Genomic DNA, 21,051 nt, shown 5'->3' on the forward strand with positions numbered 1-21,051 from the left:
GATGAAGGGCTGCTGGTGTCCCTTCATATGAAGCACCATCTTACTTAGGCCAGGTCTGCACCAGTGACTTCAGAATTTCTCACTAGAAAGCTTCTTTATCTTCTTTTGAAGTAGCTGCTTTGTAATCTGTTCTTCTGCTCTTCAATTATGTACTCTTGTTCTGTGAGAGTAAGAATCTTAGCCATATCCTGAATGCCTGTTTATTTTGATGGAGACTTGATTATTGTCCTAACTTTGATTTTTCCCCCACCTATTGCCGGGAGAAATATCAATAACCTCAGATATGCAGATGACACCACCCTTATGGCAGAAAGTGAAGAGGAACTCAAAAGTCTCTTGATGAAAGTGAAAGAGGAGAGTGAAAAAGTTGGCTTAAAGCTCAACATTCAGAAAACTAAGATCATGGCATCTGGTCCCAGCACTTCATGGGAAATAGATGGGGAAACAGTGGAAACAGTGTCAGACTTTATTTTGGGGGGCTCCAAAATCACTGCAGCCATGAAATTAAAAGATGCTTTCTCCTTGGAAGAAAAGTTATGACCAACCTAGATAGCATATTGAAAAGCAGAGACATTACTTTGCCAACAAAGGTCCATCTAGTCAAGGCTATGGTTTTTCCTGTGGTCATGTATGGATGTGAGAGTTGGACTATGAAGAAGGCTGAGCACCGAAGAATTGATGCTTTTGAACTGTGGTGTTGGAGAAGACTCTTGAGAGTCCCTTGGACTGCAAGGAGATCCAACCAGTCCATTCTAAAGGAGATCAGCCCTGGGTGTTCTTTGGAAGGAATGATGCTAAAACTGAAACTCCAGTACTTTGGCCACCTCATGCGAAGAGTTGACTCATTGGAAAAGACTCTGATGCTGGGAGGGATTGGGGGCAGGAGGAGAAGGGGATGACAGAGGATGAGATGGCTGGATGGCATCACTGACTCGATGGACGTGAGTCTGAGTGAACTCTGGGAGTTGGTGATGGACAGGGAGGCCTGGTGTGCTGCAATTCATGGGGTCGCAAAGAGTCAGACACGACTGAGCGACTGAACTGAACTGATTCCCCTGGGAATGGGGTATGTCCCCTAGGGTCACATCATGATCAGGAGAAGCACTTACACAGTTTGAAAAAGCTCCTAGAGGGATGTGTGTTTATGTGTGTGTGTGCGCGCGTGCTGTCTCACTTAAAAAAACTCTCTCTAGCCCCTTAAACTTAAGTTTCTTTAGATAATGCAGTAGGGAGAAATACATAATTTTGTTCACCTGTCTAGCCTCAAGGGTAGTAATTAACATATCGCGCTCAACGTTTTGAATAGTTTTAAAAGCAAACTTTTTATCATCCTAGGTTTTGAAGTTTTAAGGTGCTCCGCTGGTGGAAGGACCGGATAACATGAGCGCTGAGGAAGGCGACCCACCCGCTCCGGAAGAAGAAGCCCCTCCCTCGTCCGGAGAATCAGCGCCTCCTGGTTCAGAAGAGGTTGCCCGTCCAGATCCAGGAGATGAGGCTCCGCCCCCTGCAGAAGAAGAGACTCCTCCTCCTCCTTCCAGCGAGGAGGCCCCAACCCTTCCCGAAGAGGTGTCTGAGGGAGATACAGGCTCTCTTTCGGAGAAAGCCCCTACTTCCTCTTTAAGTGATTATTTGAATCTCCTTCCTTCTGATGAAAGGATAGTTATGCCAGACGATGATGAGTTGGAACCAGGCAGGGTGCGACCCAGGCCTGCGCCGCGAATGGTCCAGTCAATGCTTTCTGATGTGCTCTCTCAGTCTTCCCACAGATCATCCAAATATCGCCGAAGTATGAGTGGCATTCCAAATCTACAGGAAACATTAAAAGAGAGACAGGTTTTGCTTATGTTTTTCATATGTGTCACTTCGATCTCAAATGAAACGTTTTGGTGACTTTTCTTAATAATTGCATTTTTTTTTTTAACCTGTTGTTTTCATTCTTTAGGCAAGATATAGAGATGCAAGAGAAAACCGAAAAATGAAAATAGACCCTTCCTACAAATATATATTTGAAATTCTGTCAGAAAAGCTTGGCCTGGACATAGTAACTGTTGAAGAATTAATTTTAGATTGCCCATCTGTAAGTTTGAGTCTTATCACTCTCTTTTAGCTGCTTTTAGAGGAGTGATTGGTTTATGAAACATGGATCATTGTGAACAACAAAACATTTAGAAAGAGGCGGTTGGAATTTACCTGGTTAGAGAGGAAGCTTTATTTTATGTAATTATAGCCAACTGGGTGATATTTCTAGTTTGGCTTACTAGTGTGGAGGAAGGAAGGAAGGAAGGAAGGAAGGAAAAGAGTTGGCAACTAGAATTAAGCTAAAATTTAATTCAGAATGGCTTCAGAAGTTAAGAGGAATAGTAAAGCACAGGTAGAGTGATATTTTAAAAGTACAGGTTATATAACCTACAAGTGAAAATTATTTGGATAGAAAAACAAACTGCAGAAATAGAGCTAGGGCACAGTGACTGTTGCATGAATATATTGGAAACCAGTGAGGTGATTCCCATGTATCTCTGCATGCCAGGGACACCCCACTGCCTACTTTTCTGGCATAATTATTAACAGTTCCCCCTTTCACTCCAAAAACGGTCCCAGTTTTGGATGATGAATTTACTATATATGGTCACCCTAATTATAGTAATATATGATAAACTGTGACTTTCATAGCAGTTCCCAGAAGCAGTTATAGCTTCCTTGTAGCTCAGGTTCTAAATTAATTTTCTTTTAAAAAAATTTGATACTTTTTGTTGTAAATTCCTTATAGACATTGATTCTCTTTTAAAAGTATTTATTTTTATTTATTTTTGGCTGCTTTGGGTCTTTGTTGCTTTGTACGGGCTTTCTCTGGTTGTGGTGAGTGAGGGCTACACTCTGTGGTCTGCGGGCTTCTCATTATGGCAGTGTCTCGTTGTGGAGCATGCGCTCTAGGCTCGTGGGCTTCAGTAGTTGCAGTGCACGGGCTTGGGAGTTACGGATCTCAGGCTCTAGAGTGAGGACTCAGTAGCTGTGGCACACCGGCCTAGTTGCTCCATGGCACATGGAATCCTCCTGGACCAAGGATTGAATCTGTGCCTCCTGCATTGGTAGGCAGATTCTTATCCACTGTGGCACCAGGGAAGTCCTAAATTAATTTTCAATAAAATTACTGTTAACTACTTGAGCTTGTCATCAAGTCTAGGAGTGACCTGGATCAGTGAAAGTCACAGTTTCTCAGGTCACCAAAGTTCCATGTGGGAATGTAGATGTGGCCAGATGCTTTAAGGGCGTTCAGGCTGTTAGCCGAGTAGGCCCCTGTGCTGAAGGGCCTTGCACTTGGATTAATGATCTCCTGTTGCCATCTTGAAATTATTAATAATTTTTAAACCTTTGGTTCTGCATTTTCATTTTATACTGGGCCCCACAAATTCTGAAATCTGTACTGGCTATGGGTCATACCACCCAATGGCAACAGGATTCTTTTTGCCATTCTCAAGCTGTTTTGTTTGTTTGTGTTGCTTTTAAAAAATTATTTATTTATGGCCCTGCTGGGTCTTTGTTACTGAGTGGGCTTTTCTCTGGTTGTGTAGAGTAGGGTATACAGTCTAGTTAGACTGTGTGGGCTTCTCATTGCAGTGACTTCTTTTGTGGAACATGGGCTCTAGGGTGCGTGGGCTTCAGACTTGCAGCATGTGGGTTCACCAGTTGCAGCTCCTAGGCCCTAGAGCACAGGCTTAGTTGCTTGGACACATGTGGGATCTTCCCGGATCAGGGATGGAATCTATGTTTCCTGCATTGACAGGCGGATTCTTTACCACTGAGCCACCATCTGTTTCAATCTCTCCTGGCCTCCTTTCCTTACTATTTTGGCTCCTCTGACAACTCTGTTTGTGTGTCTGCCTGTTCTCCTAGTAGAAGAAAGTAACATAAAACAGCCCTGTACTCATCATTGAGCAGATGACCAAGAGATAAAGGAAAGGCAAATTTCTAAAAAAAAGTGTTTCTCAGATGGCCCAGGCTTCAGGCCTGTCCCAAGAACCATTCCTGTGCTTGGTTAGGGAGGAAACTATATAGGTGATCAACCTTGTTTCACCTGAAATTTGCAAGGCCACATAGTTGGCTGACTTCGTAATTGGAATCCCAGTAGCTCTGCAGAAGTTTTAGGCATAGAAATTGAGACTGGACAGTGCCTTCAGAGGAGGATTGATGCTAGGACTCGGGAGATGGGTGCCTACAGAGGTGGTACTATCACCCGTAAGTATTGATATTTGCCCCCTGGTTTTCTTGACTGGCATTTTCTGCTTGGAGGAAGTTTTTCTCACTGGGCCAGCATGCTGGAGTGCCTGGTGGCTGCAAACCATTCCACTTGTCACTCCAGGGGTATGTCTTGGATTTGGGTTTATGTGGTTAAGTTATTCCTTAAGACTATCATGGACCAGGTCAGATACTGCTAAGGCAGCAAGAAATGGGAAATCTAGGATTAAGGGAAAATTCAGGCCAAAAAGGTGTTTCCTTAAGAGTTCCTTGTGAGTTGCAAAGCCACAGTGGAAGGAAGATCATACAGCCAGGAATGGAGACAAATGTCAAAATCTGGGAGAGATTAGAGTGTTTATTTGGTTACATGTTCAAATCCAGGACTTATAGTAGATTGGGATCATGATTAGTGGATGCATGAGGAAGCAGATGGAATAAGGAGCAAGGGATGGTACGTTTTGTTGTGTGGTTTAGGAAACTGGGTGTGTTAAGAACGGGTGTGGTTGTTAGTTTGTTGGCTTTCAGATCCATTCTCTTTTACTGTTCTGTTACCTGGAAGACTGACCTTTCTGGAATCTACCACGTGCCCTCGCTCTCTTGCTTCCATGTGGCTCAGCCTCTGGGAGGTACCAGTATGAGACTGGAGGGCATAGGGGAAAGAAGCCTGATCCTTCCCTCCTTGGCCGTGTTTCTGGCCGTGTTCTCCCGAGCAGTCCCTCTCCCCCAGCTCCTCCTTTCAGCCTGCTTCCCGCTGTTCCCCCATGCCCACCCTTCCAGGCCTTGAGGTGGTACTGGTTTTCCTCTGTTGGTTCATTTTATTATAGTTTCTTAGTCATTTTATTGGGCTTCCCCAGGTGGCTAAGTGATAAAGAGTCTGCCTGGAATGCAGGAGACCTGGGTTTGATCCCTGGTTGGAGAAGATCCCTTGGAGAAGGAAATGGCAACCTATTCCAGTATTCTTGCCTGGGAAATCCCATGGACAGAGGAGCCTAGTGGGCTACAGTCCATGGGGTCACAAAAGAGTTGGACATGACTTAGCCACTAAACAAGTCATTTCTCTTTTACTTAACAGCTGGAAGCATTTACTCTCTTTTTTATGAAAGACGGTTGCAAGACACTGAAATTTTTGTACCAAGAAGGAGATGTACCTGGTCTTGGTAAGTATGTTCTGCAAGGGTAATGTGCCAGCTGTTCATGAATGAATGTGAAAATGTAGCATATCTTTTCTCTTATACATAGACAATCCTATATTTATAAAGGAAATTATCAGGAGCTTACAGGATTACCATAATGATTGAAGAAGAAAACATCCTTAAAAAAGTCATTGACTTCCCCTGGGAATATACATTTTCACTAGGGTTTAATTGCCTTTTCCCTGAAACAGATAGAGAGCCATTCTGTACACATGTTGTCAGATGACCAGAAATAGTCAGGAAACCACCTGAAAGCACAGCCGTTGCTCCCTATGGTCCTAGGTGAGCCTCCTGTGTCTGCTGCTGCTGTAGTTGGAATATCTGGCTTTCCCTACTTTTCACGTTATTCCAAAAAGAGTTGCTACTTTACCAGGTTGGTAAACTTTTATCTTAATAAGTAGGTACATGGCCCATCCTTTGCTCTTAGGCTACTTATCTTATAAATCCTGTGGATTTTACCTTCACTATGTCCCCTCTATTGGTTCTTTCTTGCTTTCCTCCTCTGCTGCCTTTAAGCTAGGCTCATATCTCATGCCCATCTCTGGATTCTAGATCCAAAAATAGTATCTGTTGTCAGATTCCCTCTCTGAAATCTATACTACTTATTCTTGGTAAGTAAACCTTTAATTAGGCCCAGACTCTTCATTTATTGCACCAAGGCCTGTCATAACCTGGGCACACAGTACTTGTTTAGTTGGGTCTCCTAATCTCCTCTTAACCAGAACTTGCTGCTCCTTCTAAGTCAGTCTTCATTGTTCTCTGTTCATACCAGAGTCATTTCTGTGCCCTTTTCTCCACTCTCCATCCTGACTGTCTCTGAATGCCTTTCTTCTCTCCACCTAGACAAATCCTACCCCTCTTCGGGATCACTTCATGCGTTCTCTTTTCTTCAGAGCCTTCCTAGAGTTTTCCAAACCACGTCCATCACTATCCTCCAAATTCCTGTCTCTTTTAAAGTTTGCACTGTCAAACAGAGCACTTGAGGATGTTCTTCTGTTTTCATCTTGCTGTTCAGTTGCTCAGTCATGTCTGACTCTTTGAAACCCTGTGAACTGCAGCACACCAGGCTTCCCTGTCCTTCACTATCTCCCAGAGTTTGCTCAGAATCATTGAGTCAATGATGCTGTCCGACCATCTCATCCTCCGTCTCTCCCTTCTCCTCCTGTCCTCAATCTTTCCCAGCATCTGGGTCTTTTCTAATGAGTTGGCTTTTCACATCAGGTGGCCAAGGTACCGGAGCTTCAGCTTCAGCAGCAGTCTTTCCAATGAATATTCAGGGTTGACTCTTTTAGGATGGACTGGTTTGATCTCCTTGCAGTCCAAGGGACTCTCAAGAATCTTCAAACACTGAAGATAGATACCTAATTAAATGATAAGTTTTCACTGAAATTAGCTCAAGGAAAGATTTCGTATAAGTTGGGTGCTGTGAGAATATTTAGTGGGGGACAGGATCTTCTTAGGGGAGTCACTGAAGGTTTCCCTGCGAGGTGGCATTCTGGCTAAAATATGTAAGATTAGCAAGGATTAGGGAGGTAGAAGGTGGACGATGGGATGGCAGAAGAGTTTGCATGAAGACCCTGCCTGAGGCCAGGCCGGAAGGAGCCAAGTGCAGAGCTCAGGGAAAGGCACCCGAGGAGGTGGCAACGTTAAGATTTGCAATTACTAACATCTTTTTGTAGGCAAAAAATTTTATCCCACAATCATATTGAAAACTTCTTATACTAAAGTGAAGCAAGGAACACCAGTGTAAGAATCACAGTAATTTATCACATTTAATCAGTTATGTGATCATATGTTAAGTTCTTGACTTTTGTTTTCAGAATGTGGTCGAACTATTGCTGGAGCAACCAAAGGGGCAAAAATGATGAGATTGTATGTAGACAACGCAGCCCCGGAGAAACTAAAAGGACAGTGTGTATTTTTTGTTCGCTGTCGCAACGATATCCCTATAAATACTAAAAATATTCAGGAAGTATGTTTACTTTTTTTTCAAACATATAGTTAAATATTTTTGCCAGCTTTATTGTGATACAATTGACATATAACATTATGTAAGTTTAAAGTATGCAAAGAATTTATTCAATACATTGTGAGATGATTATCACCATAGCATTAACTTCATATAATTAACTACTTTTCTTTTTTGGTAATGATGTTTAAGATCTACTCCCTTAGCAACTGTTTTCTTTTTTAAGGTTTTTTTTTTTTTTTTTTTTTTTTTTGGATGTAGACCATTTTTAAACTCTTTATTGCACTTATTACAATATTGCTTGTTTTATGTTTTGGTGTTTGCCTACAAAGTATGTGGATTCTTAGCTCCCCAGTCAAAGATTGCATCCCCTACATTAGAAGGTGAAGTCTTAACCACTGGACTGCTGGGGATGTCCCAGCAGCTTTCAAGTATATGATATAGTAATTTATGCTTTTTTTAAAAATTTTTATTTTATTTTTTAACTTTACAATATTGTATTGGTTTTGCCATATATTGAAATGAATCCGCCACAGGTATACATGTGTGCTTTTGAACTCTGGTGTTGAAGACTCTTGAGAGTCCCTTGGACTGCAAGGAGATCCAACCAGTCCATCCTAAAAGGAGATCAGTCCTGAATATTCATTGGAAGGACTGATACTGAAGCTGAAACTCTAATACTTTGGCCACCTGATGTGAAGAACTAAATCATTGGAAAAGACCCTGATGCTGGGCAAGACTGAAGGCAGAAGGAGAATGGGACAGAGAATGGGATGGTTGGATGGCATCACCTACTCAATAGACATGAGTTTGAGCAAGCTCCGGGAGTTGGTGATGGGCAGGGAAGCCTGATATGCTGCAGTCTATGGGGCTGCAAAGAGTTGGACACGACTGAGTGACTGAACGGAACTGATTGTTGACTATGGGGCTTCCCAGGTGGTGCCAGTGGTAAAGAACCTGTATGCCAATGCAGGAGACACAGGAGACTCGGGTTTGATCCCTGGGTTGGGAAGATCCCCTGGAGGGGGGCATTTCAACCTACTCGAGTATTCTTGCCTAGAGAATCCCATGAACAGAGGAGCCTGGTGGGCTATGGTCCATAGGGTTGCAAAGAGTTGGACACGACTGAAGTAACTTAGCATGGCACATTTTATCATAGTCACCATGTTGTTCATTATATCCCCAGAACCTAGTCATCTTATAACTGAAAGTTTGCATCCTTTCACCAGCGGTTTTTTTGTGTCAAATTTCTGGGCAGAAGGCTAGTTTCGTTGTTCTGTCTTTGCACTGACGGTTTTCTGGTCTCCTTTTCATAGACAGGGCAATGGTCAACCTGGAACTTTCTTTTTGCACAAGGCTTAATTTCATTTCCCTCACATTGTGTATGCTCCAGGCCATAACTTCTTCCCTAGGCAGAATTTAAAGCACCAGGGAAAAAATGTTTGCTTGATGAGCAAGCATCTGAATGGTTAAATGTGGGCAGAATATAAATTTGTTGATTTTAGAACCCTAATATTCACCACTTAAGTTTTCCTAATAGTTTATAAGATGTATTATTTATACTTATTGCAGTGTAAAAATAGATTTTGGTTTTCAGTTCTTAATGGGACCAGCATATAAAATAACCTTTGAACATTATCCTTTCAGGAAGTGCTATTTACTGTTCTGGATGCATCGGAAGGACTGCTAGTTGGGATTAGAAATATGCTGGCAAATATATTTCTACCAGCTATTCTTGCGACAAACAGTTGGGGTGCTTTAAACCAGTCCCAGCAAGGAGAATCCGAAAAACAAATTTTCATTGAAACCATCAACAGATACCTTTCCTTTTTAGATGGTAAGTGTAATATTTAATGTTTAATAAATTATTACAATAAGCAAATTAGCTATAAGATATGTTATTAAAAATAAACATTAGAGAAAAAATTTCCATCTTAAAAGATGATGTTAAAGTAATTATGGGACCTAGAGTTAAGATATTTAATCATTACAACTTCTCTTTCCAGGAATTTTTGAAGGCATAAGATACATTTTCTTTTATATTTTCTGTTGAAGAAGAAGTCTCTTCCTATATTATTTGTGAAAATTTTTACCATGTTTAAAAATATATACTTTATTATTAACCCTCTTTAAACTATAAATCATTTCATATTTATAAAAATAAACAATTTAAATAATCATAGCACAGTCTAATGATCAATTAGAATTATGCTCCTACTATAAAATATTAAATCTCTAACATTTTAGTAATTACAGCTTGAAACCACACATTGATGTTTAACACACTGACATTACCATCTCTTCTCAATATTATTTTTTCCCTTTTAGGTGCTAGAATAAGTATTGAGGGAACAGTTAAGCTAAAGAAAATAGACAGTGTTGATTTTTCCAAACTGCATACCTTTGAAGACGTGACACTTGCAGCAAGCAATTCAGAAACTGTTCGTCAGCTAGAGGACGTGCTGATGATATGGTACAAACAGATCGAACAGGTGAGCTGGCTCGAGTGACTTCATCAGATACGAGTTGTGGTTCTCATCTGTGTCCTAATCATTGCATTTTGTTCCTGAACATAAAGGGAAGAGGAGCCTTCCAGATTCTACTATGAAATTCAGCCTCTTCTTGATTCCAGTGCAAAATCATTGTTCTCTTTGGACCATTTAAAATCACCTTTAAGATATTTCTCACTTTAAGGAGGAAACCATAACAGTATGGCTTGAGGATGAAATAGTAAAGAATCAGGATTAGCTAGCATTTATCTGCAATATTTTATATATTGTTTATGCTTTTCATTAGAGAGAGAGGAAAAGAACACAATGAAGAGCCTATAGCCACAATGCTAGATAATTAATAAATGCTTTTTGGTTCATCAGTGAAATTGTTTGTGTTGACAGAGAGGTTCAAACTAGGCTCATTCATATTAGTGCTACAGTTGCAAGTCTGCAGCTCTGTGGCCAAATACATTTTCTCTGTCAGTAAGAAAAGCAGTGATAGAAATGGTGGCACATTCTGAGAGGTGCCAACTTACACTACAAAGGCTGCCCCAAACCAGATGCTATATAATTGCTCTAAACAGACTCTAGAAACCAGCTCACAGATCTCCAGGTCATGAGCACAGGAGAGTGGAACTGGAGAAGAAAATCTTTAATGGAGTGAGGACTAGGGGAGAAAAGTCTTGAGCAAGCAAGAGTTAGAGAAAAGCATTTCTGATTTTACCTCTCAGAACTGTTAGAAGGAGGGAAGTGTAGTTAGAGTGGAGAATCTGGAGGAGTTTTGGAAACTCCATCAAGGCCTGGAGTGCTGACACCAGAATTTGCTTCCAGGTGTCACTAGGTAATAAAAATGAGTATTTGTCCACCTGCAGCTGCCTTTAATGCCACTGAGGAAGGAGGGGAGTTGTAAGCCATTGTGGAGGTCAAGCTCTGTCCTGCACAGAGCTGAGGAGATCTCCTCCAGTTTTCATGATCAATCAAAATAGATCTTCTTTTATAAAAATGAGCAAGCAAAAGATAATAGCTTAACATGAAGATATTAGGCAACTTGAAATAGGAAAATCAAGTTGGCCAACTGCAGCAAATGGTCTCCAGTTAAGCAGAATCAGTGCAAGAAATCTTTAAAAGTTACATCTAGGACGTCCTTTGTGGCACAGTGGATAAGGATCTGCCTTCCAATACAGGGGACATGTGTCCAGTCCCTGGTCCAGGAAGATCAGACATGCTGTGGAACAACTGAAGCCAGAGTCTGCACTCTAGAGCCTGTGCTTTGAAACAAGAGAAGGCACCACAGTGGGAAACCTGCACGCTGCAGGGAAGAGTAACCCCCGCTCACCACAACTAGAGAGCACCTACGTGCAGCAAAAAAGACCAGCACAGCCAATATATAAATAAATATTAAAAAATTACATCTAAAATAAACCCGACCTCTTGTCATACACAAAAATTAATTCAGGATGGATCATCGCTAAAACTAAAAGAAGAGATACATGCAACAAGATGAATGAATCTCAAAAACATGCTGTGAACAAATCCAGCCTTTGAAGAGTAATGTGAAAAGTAGAACAAAAACTATAGGTAAATCAGAACATAATGTAGGGCTATATTAATATCTAATTAAGACAGATGGAAAACCCAGAAGCCATGAAATAAAAACCTGACATATTTGACTACATAAAAAATTAAAGTAATATCCATATGGCAGAAATCACTGTAAGCAACATTAAAAGATAATTGACTTTCTGGGAGAAAAATATTATCAGCATGTGTAACAAAGAGTTAGTATCCACAATATATAAAGAACTTGCTCTTCTTTGGGATTGGAATGAAAACTGACCTTTTCCAGTCCTGTGGCTACTGTTGAGTTTTCCAAATTTGCTGACATGCTGAGTATAGCACTTCAATAGCATTCTTGCCTGGAGACCCCTAGGGACAGTATGAAAAGGCAAAAAGATACGATGCTGCAAGATGAGTCCCCCAAGTTGGCAGGTGTTCAATATGCTACCATGGTGAAGAGTGGAGGGCAATTACGAATAGCTCCAGTAAGAATGAAGTAGCTGGGCCAAAGCCGGAATGATGCTTGGTTGGGGACATATCTGGTGGTGAAAGTAAAGTTAGATGCTGTAAAGAACAGTATTGCATAGGAAGCTGGTTAGGTCCACAAATCAAGGTAAATTGGACATGGTCAAGCAGGAGATAGTAAGGCTGAATATCAACATCTTAGGAATCACGAACTATAATAGATGGGAATGGGAGAATTTAATTCAGATGACCATTGTATCTATTACTGTGGGCAAGAATCCCTTGGAAGAAGTGGAGTAGCCTTCATAGTCAATTATAGAATGCAGTACTTGAGTACAGTCTCAAAAATGACAGAATGATCTTAGTTCATTTCCAAGGCAAACCATTCAACATCACAGTAATCCAGGTCTATGCCCCAACCACTGATGTCAAAAAACATGAAGTTGAACAGTTCTAGGAAGACCTACAAAACCTAGAGCTAATACCAAAAAAATAAAAATAAAAAGACATGTCTTTTTCATCATAGGGGATTGGAATGCAAATGTAGGAAGTCAAGAGATACCAGAATAACAGGCAAGTTTGGCTTTGGAGTACAAAATGAAACAGGGCAAAGGCTAACATTTTTGCCAAGAGAATGCACTGGTCATTGCAAATGCCCTCTTCCAACAACACAAGAGATGGTTCTACACATAGACATCACCAGATGGTCAATACCAAGATCAGATTGATTGCCCTTTGCAGCCAAAGATGGAGAAGCTCTATACAGTTAGCAAAAGTAAGATCAGGAGCTGACTGTAGCTCAAAACATGACCTCCTTATTGCAAAATCCAGGCTTAAATTGAAGAAAATAGGGAAAACATCTATGTCATTCAGATATGTTCTAAATCCCTTATGATTATACAGTGGAAGTGATGAATAGATTCAAGGAATTAGACCTGATAGAGTTCCTGAAGAACTATGGATGGAGGTTCATAATGTTGTACAGTGTCTTTGAGATGATTTTGGAGGCAGGGACCAAACTATCTCAAAGGAAAAGAAATGCAAGAAGGCAAAGTAGTTGTCTGAGGAACTTTACAGATATCTGAGGAAAGAAGAGACGCTAAAGACAAAGGAGAAAGGCAAAGATATACCCAACTGAATGCAGAGTTCCAGAGAATAGCAAGGAGAGATAAGAAGGCCTTTTAAAATGAATAATGCACAGAAGTAGAGGAAAGCAATAGAATGGGAAAGGCTAGAGATCTCTTTAGGAAAATAGGAAATATCAAAGGAACATCTCATGCAGGGATGGGCAGGATAAAGGATGAAAATGGTAAGGATAAAGGACGAAAATGGTAAGGACCTAACATAAGCAGATGTAGATGATTTTCTGGATAAAGGACGAAAATGGTAAGGACCTAACATAAGCAGATGTAGATGGTTTTCTGGAACTCTATTGCTTTTTTGATGATCCAACGGATGTTGGCAATTTAATCTCTTATTCCTTTGCCTTTTCTAAATTCAGCTTGAACATCTGCAAGTTCACGGTTCACATACTGTTGAAGCCTGGCTTGGAGAATGTTGAGCATTACTTTGCTAGCATGTGAGATGAGTGCAACTGTGTGGTAGTTTGAACATTCTTTGGCATTGCCTTTCTTTAAGATTAGAATGAAAACTGACCTTTTCCAGTCCCGTGGCCACTGCTGAGTTTTCCAAATTTACTGGCATATTGAGTGCAGCACTTTCACAGCATCAACCTTTAGAATTTGAAATAGCTCAACTGGAATTCCATCACCTCCACTAGCTTTGTTCATAGTGATGCTTCATAAGGCCCACTTGACTTCACATTCCAGAATGTCTGGCTCTAGGTGAGTGATCACACCATCATGGTTATCTGGGTTATGAAGACCTTTTTTTGTATAGTTCTGTGTATTCTTGCCACCTCTTCTTAATATATTCTGTTTCTGATATCATAAGATATCTTAATATCTTCAGTGATCTGTTGGATCATTGAAAAAGCAAGAGAATTCCAGAAAAACATCTACTTCTGCTTTATTGATTATGTCAAAGCCTTTGACTGTGTGGATCACAATAAACTGTGGAAAATTCTTCAAGAGATGGGGATACCAGACCACTGACTTGCCTCTTGAGAAATCTGTGTGCAGGTCAGGAAGCAACAGTTAGAACTGGACATGGAACAACAGTCTCGTTGCAAATTGGGAAAGGAATACGTCAAGGCTGTATATTGTCACCCTGCTTATTTAACTTAAATGCAGAGTATATCATGAGAAATGCTAGGCTGGATGAAGCACAAGCTGGAATCAAAGATTACTGGGAGAAATATCAATAACCTCAGATATGCAGATGACACCACCCTTATAGCAGAAAGTGAAGAACTAAAGAGCTTCTTGATGAAAGTGAAAGAGGAGAGTGAAAATGTTGAGTGAAAGCTCAACATTCAGAAAACGAAGATCATGACCTCTGGTCCCATCACTTCACGGCAAATAGATGGAGAAACAATGGAAACAGTGGCAGACTTTATTTTGGGCTCCAAAATCACTGCAGATTGTGACTGCAGTCATGCAATTAAAAGACGCTTGCTCCTTGGAAGAAAGCTCTGATTAACCTAGACAGCATATTAAAAAACAGAGACATTACTTTGCTGACAAAGGTCCGGATAGTCAAGGCTATGGTTTTTCCATTAGTCACGTATGGATGTGAGAGTTGGATTATAAAGAAAGCTGAGCGCTGAAGAATTGAACTGTGGTGTTGGAGAAGACTCTTGAGAGTCCCTTGGGCTGCATGGAGATCCAACTGGTTCATCCTAAAGGAGATCATCCTGAATATTCATTGAAAGGACTGATGTTGAAGCTGAAACTCTAATACTTTGGCCACCTGATGTGAAGAACTGACTCATTTGAAAAGATCCTCATGCTGGGAAAGATTGAAGGCAGGAAGAGAAGGGGATGACAAAGGATGAGATAGTTGGATGGTATCACCGACTCAGTGGACATGGGTTTGGGTAAACACGGGGATTTGGTGATGGACAGGGAGGCCTGGCATGCTGAAGTCCATGGGGTCGCAAACAGTAGGACACAACTGAGCGACTGAACTGAACTGAACTCAGTGATGTCATCCATTTTCTAAAAATGTTAGTTGTTTCTACGTTTTTGTCCTATTACAAACAATAATAATGTCGATACATCTTCATTGAATATCTTTGTTGAAGTCTTGTTTGCACTTGTTCAAGAGTTTCCCAGGGGATGACTGAGAGAAGTACTATATCAGTCTTTTATTGGTTACTAACTGCAAAGCCTTCCAAACAGTGGTTATATTAATTTATAATTTTTTACATAAGTAAATGAGAGTTTCCATGTCTTCAAATCTTCCATTACACTAAGAATGTCAGATTTTTAATGGTTGTCAGTATGTTGGGTGTGAAATTGTATTTTGATTTATTTTACATTACCCTGAACACTGTTGAGGCTGTCCTTTTTTTTTTTTTTTTTTAATTTGTGTGTGACATGTGGGATCATAGTCCTCAGCCCCTGCACTCAAAGAGTGGAGGTGTTTTTTTTTTTTAATTGATTCATTTTTTATCGAAGGATAATTGCTTTACAGAATTTTGCTGTTTTCTGTCAAACCGCAACATGAATCAGCCATAGGTATACATATATCTCCTCCTTTTTGAACCTCCCTCCCATCTCTCGCCCCATCCCACCCCTCTAGGTTGATACAGAGCCCCTGTTTGAATTTCCTGAGCCATACAGCAAATTCCTGTTGGTTATCTATTTTACATATGGTAAAGTGAGTTTCCATGTTGCTCTTTCCATATACCTCACCCTCGCCTCCCTTTTCCCCATGTCCATAAGTCTATTCTCTAGAAAGAGTGGAGTTTTAACCTCTGGACTGCCAGGGAAGTCCTGAGGTTGTGCATGCTTAATGGATATTTAGATCTCCCCTTGTTGAATTGGCTGTTCTTATCCTTTACCTAGTGTTCTTTCAGATTGCTTGATGGCGTCTTACTGAATTGTTGAGAGTTTGAATAATGTTTTCCTGCTGTTCATCTTTTGTTGCTCCCTATTGTGTCCTGATTTTTCAGTTGGTATTGGTGTCTTTAGTCATGTGGAAACTTTACATTTTAATGGATGTATGTGAGATACAAATGGCAATCTAGCCTCAATTTAGCTACCTCCAGTGACAAGAAGCTTTGTGCTTTTTGTATTTAGGAAACACTTTTCATACTCTCGTGTTGTGAAGATATTCTCCTAAATTATTTATTTTAAATGTTGAAATATACAAAAATGAGTAACAAATGAATAATACTAAAAATTAATAAGATAAATTATTGTAAAATGAACACCTGTGTAACTTTTGCACAAGTTAAGAAATAGAGCATTATCCGCACCTTGCAATCTCCATGCATTTCTCTTCCCAATTTTAACTTCTTTTTCTTCCAGTGGTTACCATTTTCTTGACAGTTATGATATTCCATTCCATGTCTTTCTTTATAGTTTTACCCCCATCTTCTATATTTTCTTTAAAGGTTTTGCCATTTTGTTTTAACCATTTACGTTTTAATGTATCTGGAATTATTTGTATCCGTGTATAATGTAAGGGCTTCCCCAGTGGCTCGATGGTAAAGAATCTGCGTGTGATGTAGGAGCTGCAGGAGATGTGGGAACGATCCCTGGGGAAGATTCCCTGGAGGAGGGCATGGCATCCTATTCCATGTTCCTGCCTGGAGAATCCAGGGGCCTGGTGGGCTACGCTCCATAGGATCGCAAAGAGTTGGACATGAAGGAAGCGACTTAGCACACATGCATGCATAATGCGAAGTAGGAATCTAATTTTGTCTTTTCCACATAGTTAGCCAGTTGTCCCAAAACTGTACTTGGTAGTCCATTCTTTGCTAACAAATTTGTATTATGTATCAAGTGTCTGGACTCTTTTATCTGTCCCATTGGTCTACTTATTTGATTTTTGCATTCATATCATACTGCATTAATTTCTGTTGGTTTTTACTAAATCAGCGTTTAGTATGCTAATTCCCTTTCAGTGTTTTTGTTCAAAATTGCATTGATTATTTCTGGTTAAATGCTCTTTCAAATTAATTTTAAGACTAGTTTGTTAGGTATCATGAAAAAAAGCCTTGTTGAGATTTTGATTGGAAATTTCATTGAATGTATACATTAATTTAGAGAAAATTGCCATTTTTGTATTACTGAATTTCCCAATCCATGAACATGGTATATTTCTCCATTTATTTATTTATTTTGTGCACTGAAAGTAAATTTTCTAATTTTCTCCAAAAAGATCTTGTACATCTTTTGTTAAACTCTAGATATCTTAATGATGTTACTATTTATTGTAGCATATGCTGTCATTTTAGAAATTACATTTTTAGATTGCTAGATGGCTTGTAAAGAAATTACACTAATATTTAAATACATACAGCCAAAACCTTACTGAATTGTTCACTTTTATTAGTTATAAAAGTCTGTCTTTATATATTCTTGAGTTTTTAAAATGTGGCCAACCATTCCATCTGTGATTATGTCATTTTTGTTTTTTATTTACAATTCTTGTACCTTTGTTTACTTTCCTTATATTGTCCTGTGATCTCCATGTCCAGGTTGAATAGAAGTGGCTGGTGATAGTGGCGAAATTGTCTTGTCCTTGGTTTCAAAGTGGTATTTTCTAAAATTTCATTTTTAAGTATGATGTTTGCTGTAGATTTTTGGTAGATACTCATTATCATGGTAAAGATATTCTCTTCTAGTCTTAGTTTACTAAGAGTTCTCAATATTATTCAGTGTTGACTGTGATTTATACTTTTAACTTTTTTTTTAAAAGTTCAAATAATGAGATTTTAAAAGAAGAAAGTAACATGTCTAAGCTGTGAACTTTTTTGATTCCAGGTACTTATTGAGAGTGAGCAGTTCAAATAATGAGATTTTAAAAGAAGAAAGTAACATGTCTAAGCTGTGAAATTTTTGATTCCAGGTACTTATTGAGAGTGAGCAGATGAGAAAAGAAGCTGATGACTCGGGTCCACTCACTGAATTGGAACACTGGAAACGCATGTCAGCCAAATTCAATTATATCATTGAACAGATTAAAGGACCAAGTTGTAAGGCTGTTATAAATGTGCTTAATGTTGCACACTCCAAACTCTTAAAGGTAAAAGGCCTTGTGTTGTAAAGTTAGGTATACTTCAAAACAGACAACTGGAAAATTACCCTTCTTGAATTGCTTCTTTGCATCATATACTTGGCACCGAGTATTTAGAAGTGCTAAACTTTGAGTAAGGCTTTCTCATTATACCATAATTACTTCCAGAAGAGGAAAAGGAAGTATAGAAGTGAAGATTTATTTCTCAATATTTCACATACCAATTTTGATAATACTAGTATAGGGTGATTGTCATTTATTTTTAAATTGTTTTTGAAACTGTAAATCATTACCAGCTCATTGAAATAGAGAACTGCAAGAAAGTCAAAAGCAAAAATGTCCTCTACCATACATCTCACCCGACTATTCTACCTTCTTTCCAGGAGGTCATATGTATTAAGTTTGGCTTGATTCTTTCCAGGTTCTTTTCTGTTTCTTCCTAATACATACAAACACACACACACACACACACACACACACACACACACATTTGTTTTGTGTCTCTAATTTTTAAAAATTACAGTGTCATACTCTGTTTTTCTTTAACTCCCTCTTCCCCTAGTAGCATATCTTGGAGAGTTATGCCTGTCAGATCAAGCTGTGTAGTTTTCCAGAACATTAATGCACGAGGTTCTAGCTAATCATTTTCCTGTTTTTAGACAGTGAAATGGTTTCTTTTTTTCCCCCAACAATCTCAAGGTAAAATTCACATGCTGTTCATGTCTTCCATCTAAGGAGCAAAATTCAGTGGCTTTTAGTGTAATCATAGAATTGTGCAATCATCAATTTTAGAATATTTTCATCACTTCAAAAAGAAACCCCTGTACCTTTTAGCTATCACTTTCTGTCTCTACCTGTCTCTTTCCCCTCACGCCAGTCCTAAGTAACCACCAGTCCACTTTTTGTCTCTAGATTTGTAGATTGGACATTTCATATAAATGGAATCATATAGTATGTGGTGCTTTGTTACTGGTTTCTTTCACTTGGCTTGATGTTTTCAAGGTTTATCCATGTTTTAGCATGTATCAGTACTTATTCTTTTTCACAGTTGAATAATACTCCATTATAGATAAATACCACAATTTGTTTATCAGTTTATAAATATTTGCATTGTTTCTTCTTTTTGGCTATTATGAACAGTGCTGCTGTGAACATTTTTATACAGGTTCTTGTGTCGACATTTTCTTGTATATGCCTAAGAGTGGGATTTCTGGGTCAAACCCTAGCTCTGTGTTTAACTTTTTGAGGAAATTTGTTCCTTTTTTATATGTTTACAGACATTAATACAGTTAAAGCTTCTATGTGCCTACAATCAAGTATTTTCCTGGGGTATATACTCTACAACTTTGTTAGTATTTATTATCAGTTAAAAATTTTTTTTTTTTTTGCCAGTCTGACATGTAGAAAATGCTAGTCATATTTTGGCTTTTGCTTAATAGTGAAGTTGAGTATCTTTTAAAGTTTACTGGATCCTTGCATTTGTTCTCCTGAGAAACGTTGGCTTATATCTTTCTCTCATTGAAATGGTACGGGGAGGGAAGTGGGAGGGGGGTTCAGGGTGGGGAACACGTGTACACCCATGGCGGATTCATGTTGATGTATGGCAAAACCAATACAATATTGTAAAGTAAAAAAAAATAAAATTCAGATATTAGTTTGTAGATAAGATAGTATTAGTTTGTACTGATTCTGATAGTTCTTTATTACTATGGCTGTTTATCACTTGTTATGTATATTGAATGAGGTAATTCACCATCGTCCCTGAGCATCTCTGTACATTATTACTGAATATGAGAAGTTCACTTTGTTGATACGGATACTTTCTTGGAATAATGTGTTCTTTTAATAATTTGACCCATTCTTGAAGATTCAGAATAATGTAATGTCACAAATAACTAACCTAGAAAAGTACTCCAGGTAAAAGCATGTCTGGTTGAAGCCTATAGACAGAATATTAATTACAAAAGTAATGAGACTTAAGTCACTTAAGATATTTACAGTAACTATAAGTCTTAAATAACAGGAGAAAAAGGTATGTTAATCACATTCAAATATCTACTGTCTTAGTATATGTATGGCCAGGGAAGACAGCTTGAATTTCTTGGCTAAATCTTGGCACATAGATAGACCTTAGTGGTATATTTGGATGTTTCACAGGACTCAAACTTTCTTTTCTTAGAATTGGCGTGATTTGGATGCAAGAATCACAGATACAGCTAATGAATCAAAAGATAATGTCAGATATTTGTACACTCTAGAAAAAGTATGTCAACCTCTCTATAACTATGATCTAGTAAGTATACTTTTTAAAGTGTAGTTTTAAAAATTATTGTGTTTACTGTGGGGGAAGGAGAGGGTGGGATGAACTGAGAGAGTAGCATTGAAACATATACATTACCATATGTAAAATAGATAGTTGGTGGGAGTTTGCTGTATGACAGACACTGGGAGCTCAAACCCAGTGCTCTGTGATGACCTAGAAGGGTAGGATGGGGTGGGAGATGGGAGGGAGGCACAAAATGGAGGAGACATGTGTTTGCCTAGGGCTGATACATGTTGATGTATGGCAGAAACAGTACAATATTGTAAAGCAAATATCCTCCAATTAAAAATCAATAAATTTTAAAAATTAGCATGTTAAAATCAATATGTGTATATTGGGAAAAATGTATACTGCAGAAAAGTTATTTAAAAGATGTCTTTTCCTATTATATATCTGTAATGAATCATAAACTATATTTATTATTTTAACCCACATTTAAATATGTGGTATTATCATAACTATGACCTCATTTGTATGTTGAGCAAGACAAATATATTAATTGTTCATTGCTTATAACAAATTACCAGAACTGAGTGACTTAAAAGAAAAAGCGTTTATTATATCACAGTTTTTGCAGGTCAGGAATTGCACAAAGTAGCTGAATGCCTCTGCTTCAAGGTCACTCATGAGGCTGCAGAGAAGCTGTGGGTTGGGAATGTGGTCTCTTCT

General features: G+C 39.0%; 1 protein-coding gene across 4 annotated transcripts in view; it reads left to right on the forward strand.

Annotated features, from left to right (window-relative positions):
- Window positions 1-1,380: 1,380 nt before the first annotated feature.
- Window positions 1,381-21,051, forward strand: part of DNAH8 (dynein axonemal heavy chain 8) — a 320,679-nt gene continuing 301,008 nt past the window's right edge. For all 4 annotated transcript variants that reach the window (XM_070777905.1, XM_070777908.1, XM_070777907.1 and 1 more), the window contains exons 1-8: window positions 1,381-1,833; window positions 1,943-2,077; window positions 5,306-5,390; window positions 7,247-7,398; window positions 9,043-9,232; window positions 9,724-9,887; window positions 17,892-18,068; window positions 20,239-20,352. In XM_070777905.1, the coding sequence (XP_070634006.1) occupies window positions 1,381-1,833; window positions 1,943-2,077; window positions 5,306-5,390; window positions 7,247-7,398; window positions 9,043-9,232; window positions 9,724-9,887; window positions 17,892-18,068; window positions 20,239-20,352 (1,470 nt within the window). The remainder of the gene's footprint in view (window positions 1,834-1,942; window positions 2,078-5,305; window positions 5,391-7,246; window positions 7,399-9,042; window positions 9,233-9,723; window positions 9,888-17,891; window positions 18,069-20,238; window positions 20,353-21,051) is intronic.

Source organism: Bos indicus, chromosome 23 (genome assembly GCF_029378745.1).
Source record: "Bos indicus isolate NIAB-ARS_2022 breed Sahiwal x Tharparkar chromosome 23, NIAB-ARS_B.indTharparkar_mat_pri_1.0, whole genome shotgun sequence".
In the NCBI taxonomy this organism is placed as follows: Eukaryota; Metazoa; Chordata; class Mammalia; order Artiodactyla; family Bovidae; genus Bos; species Bos indicus.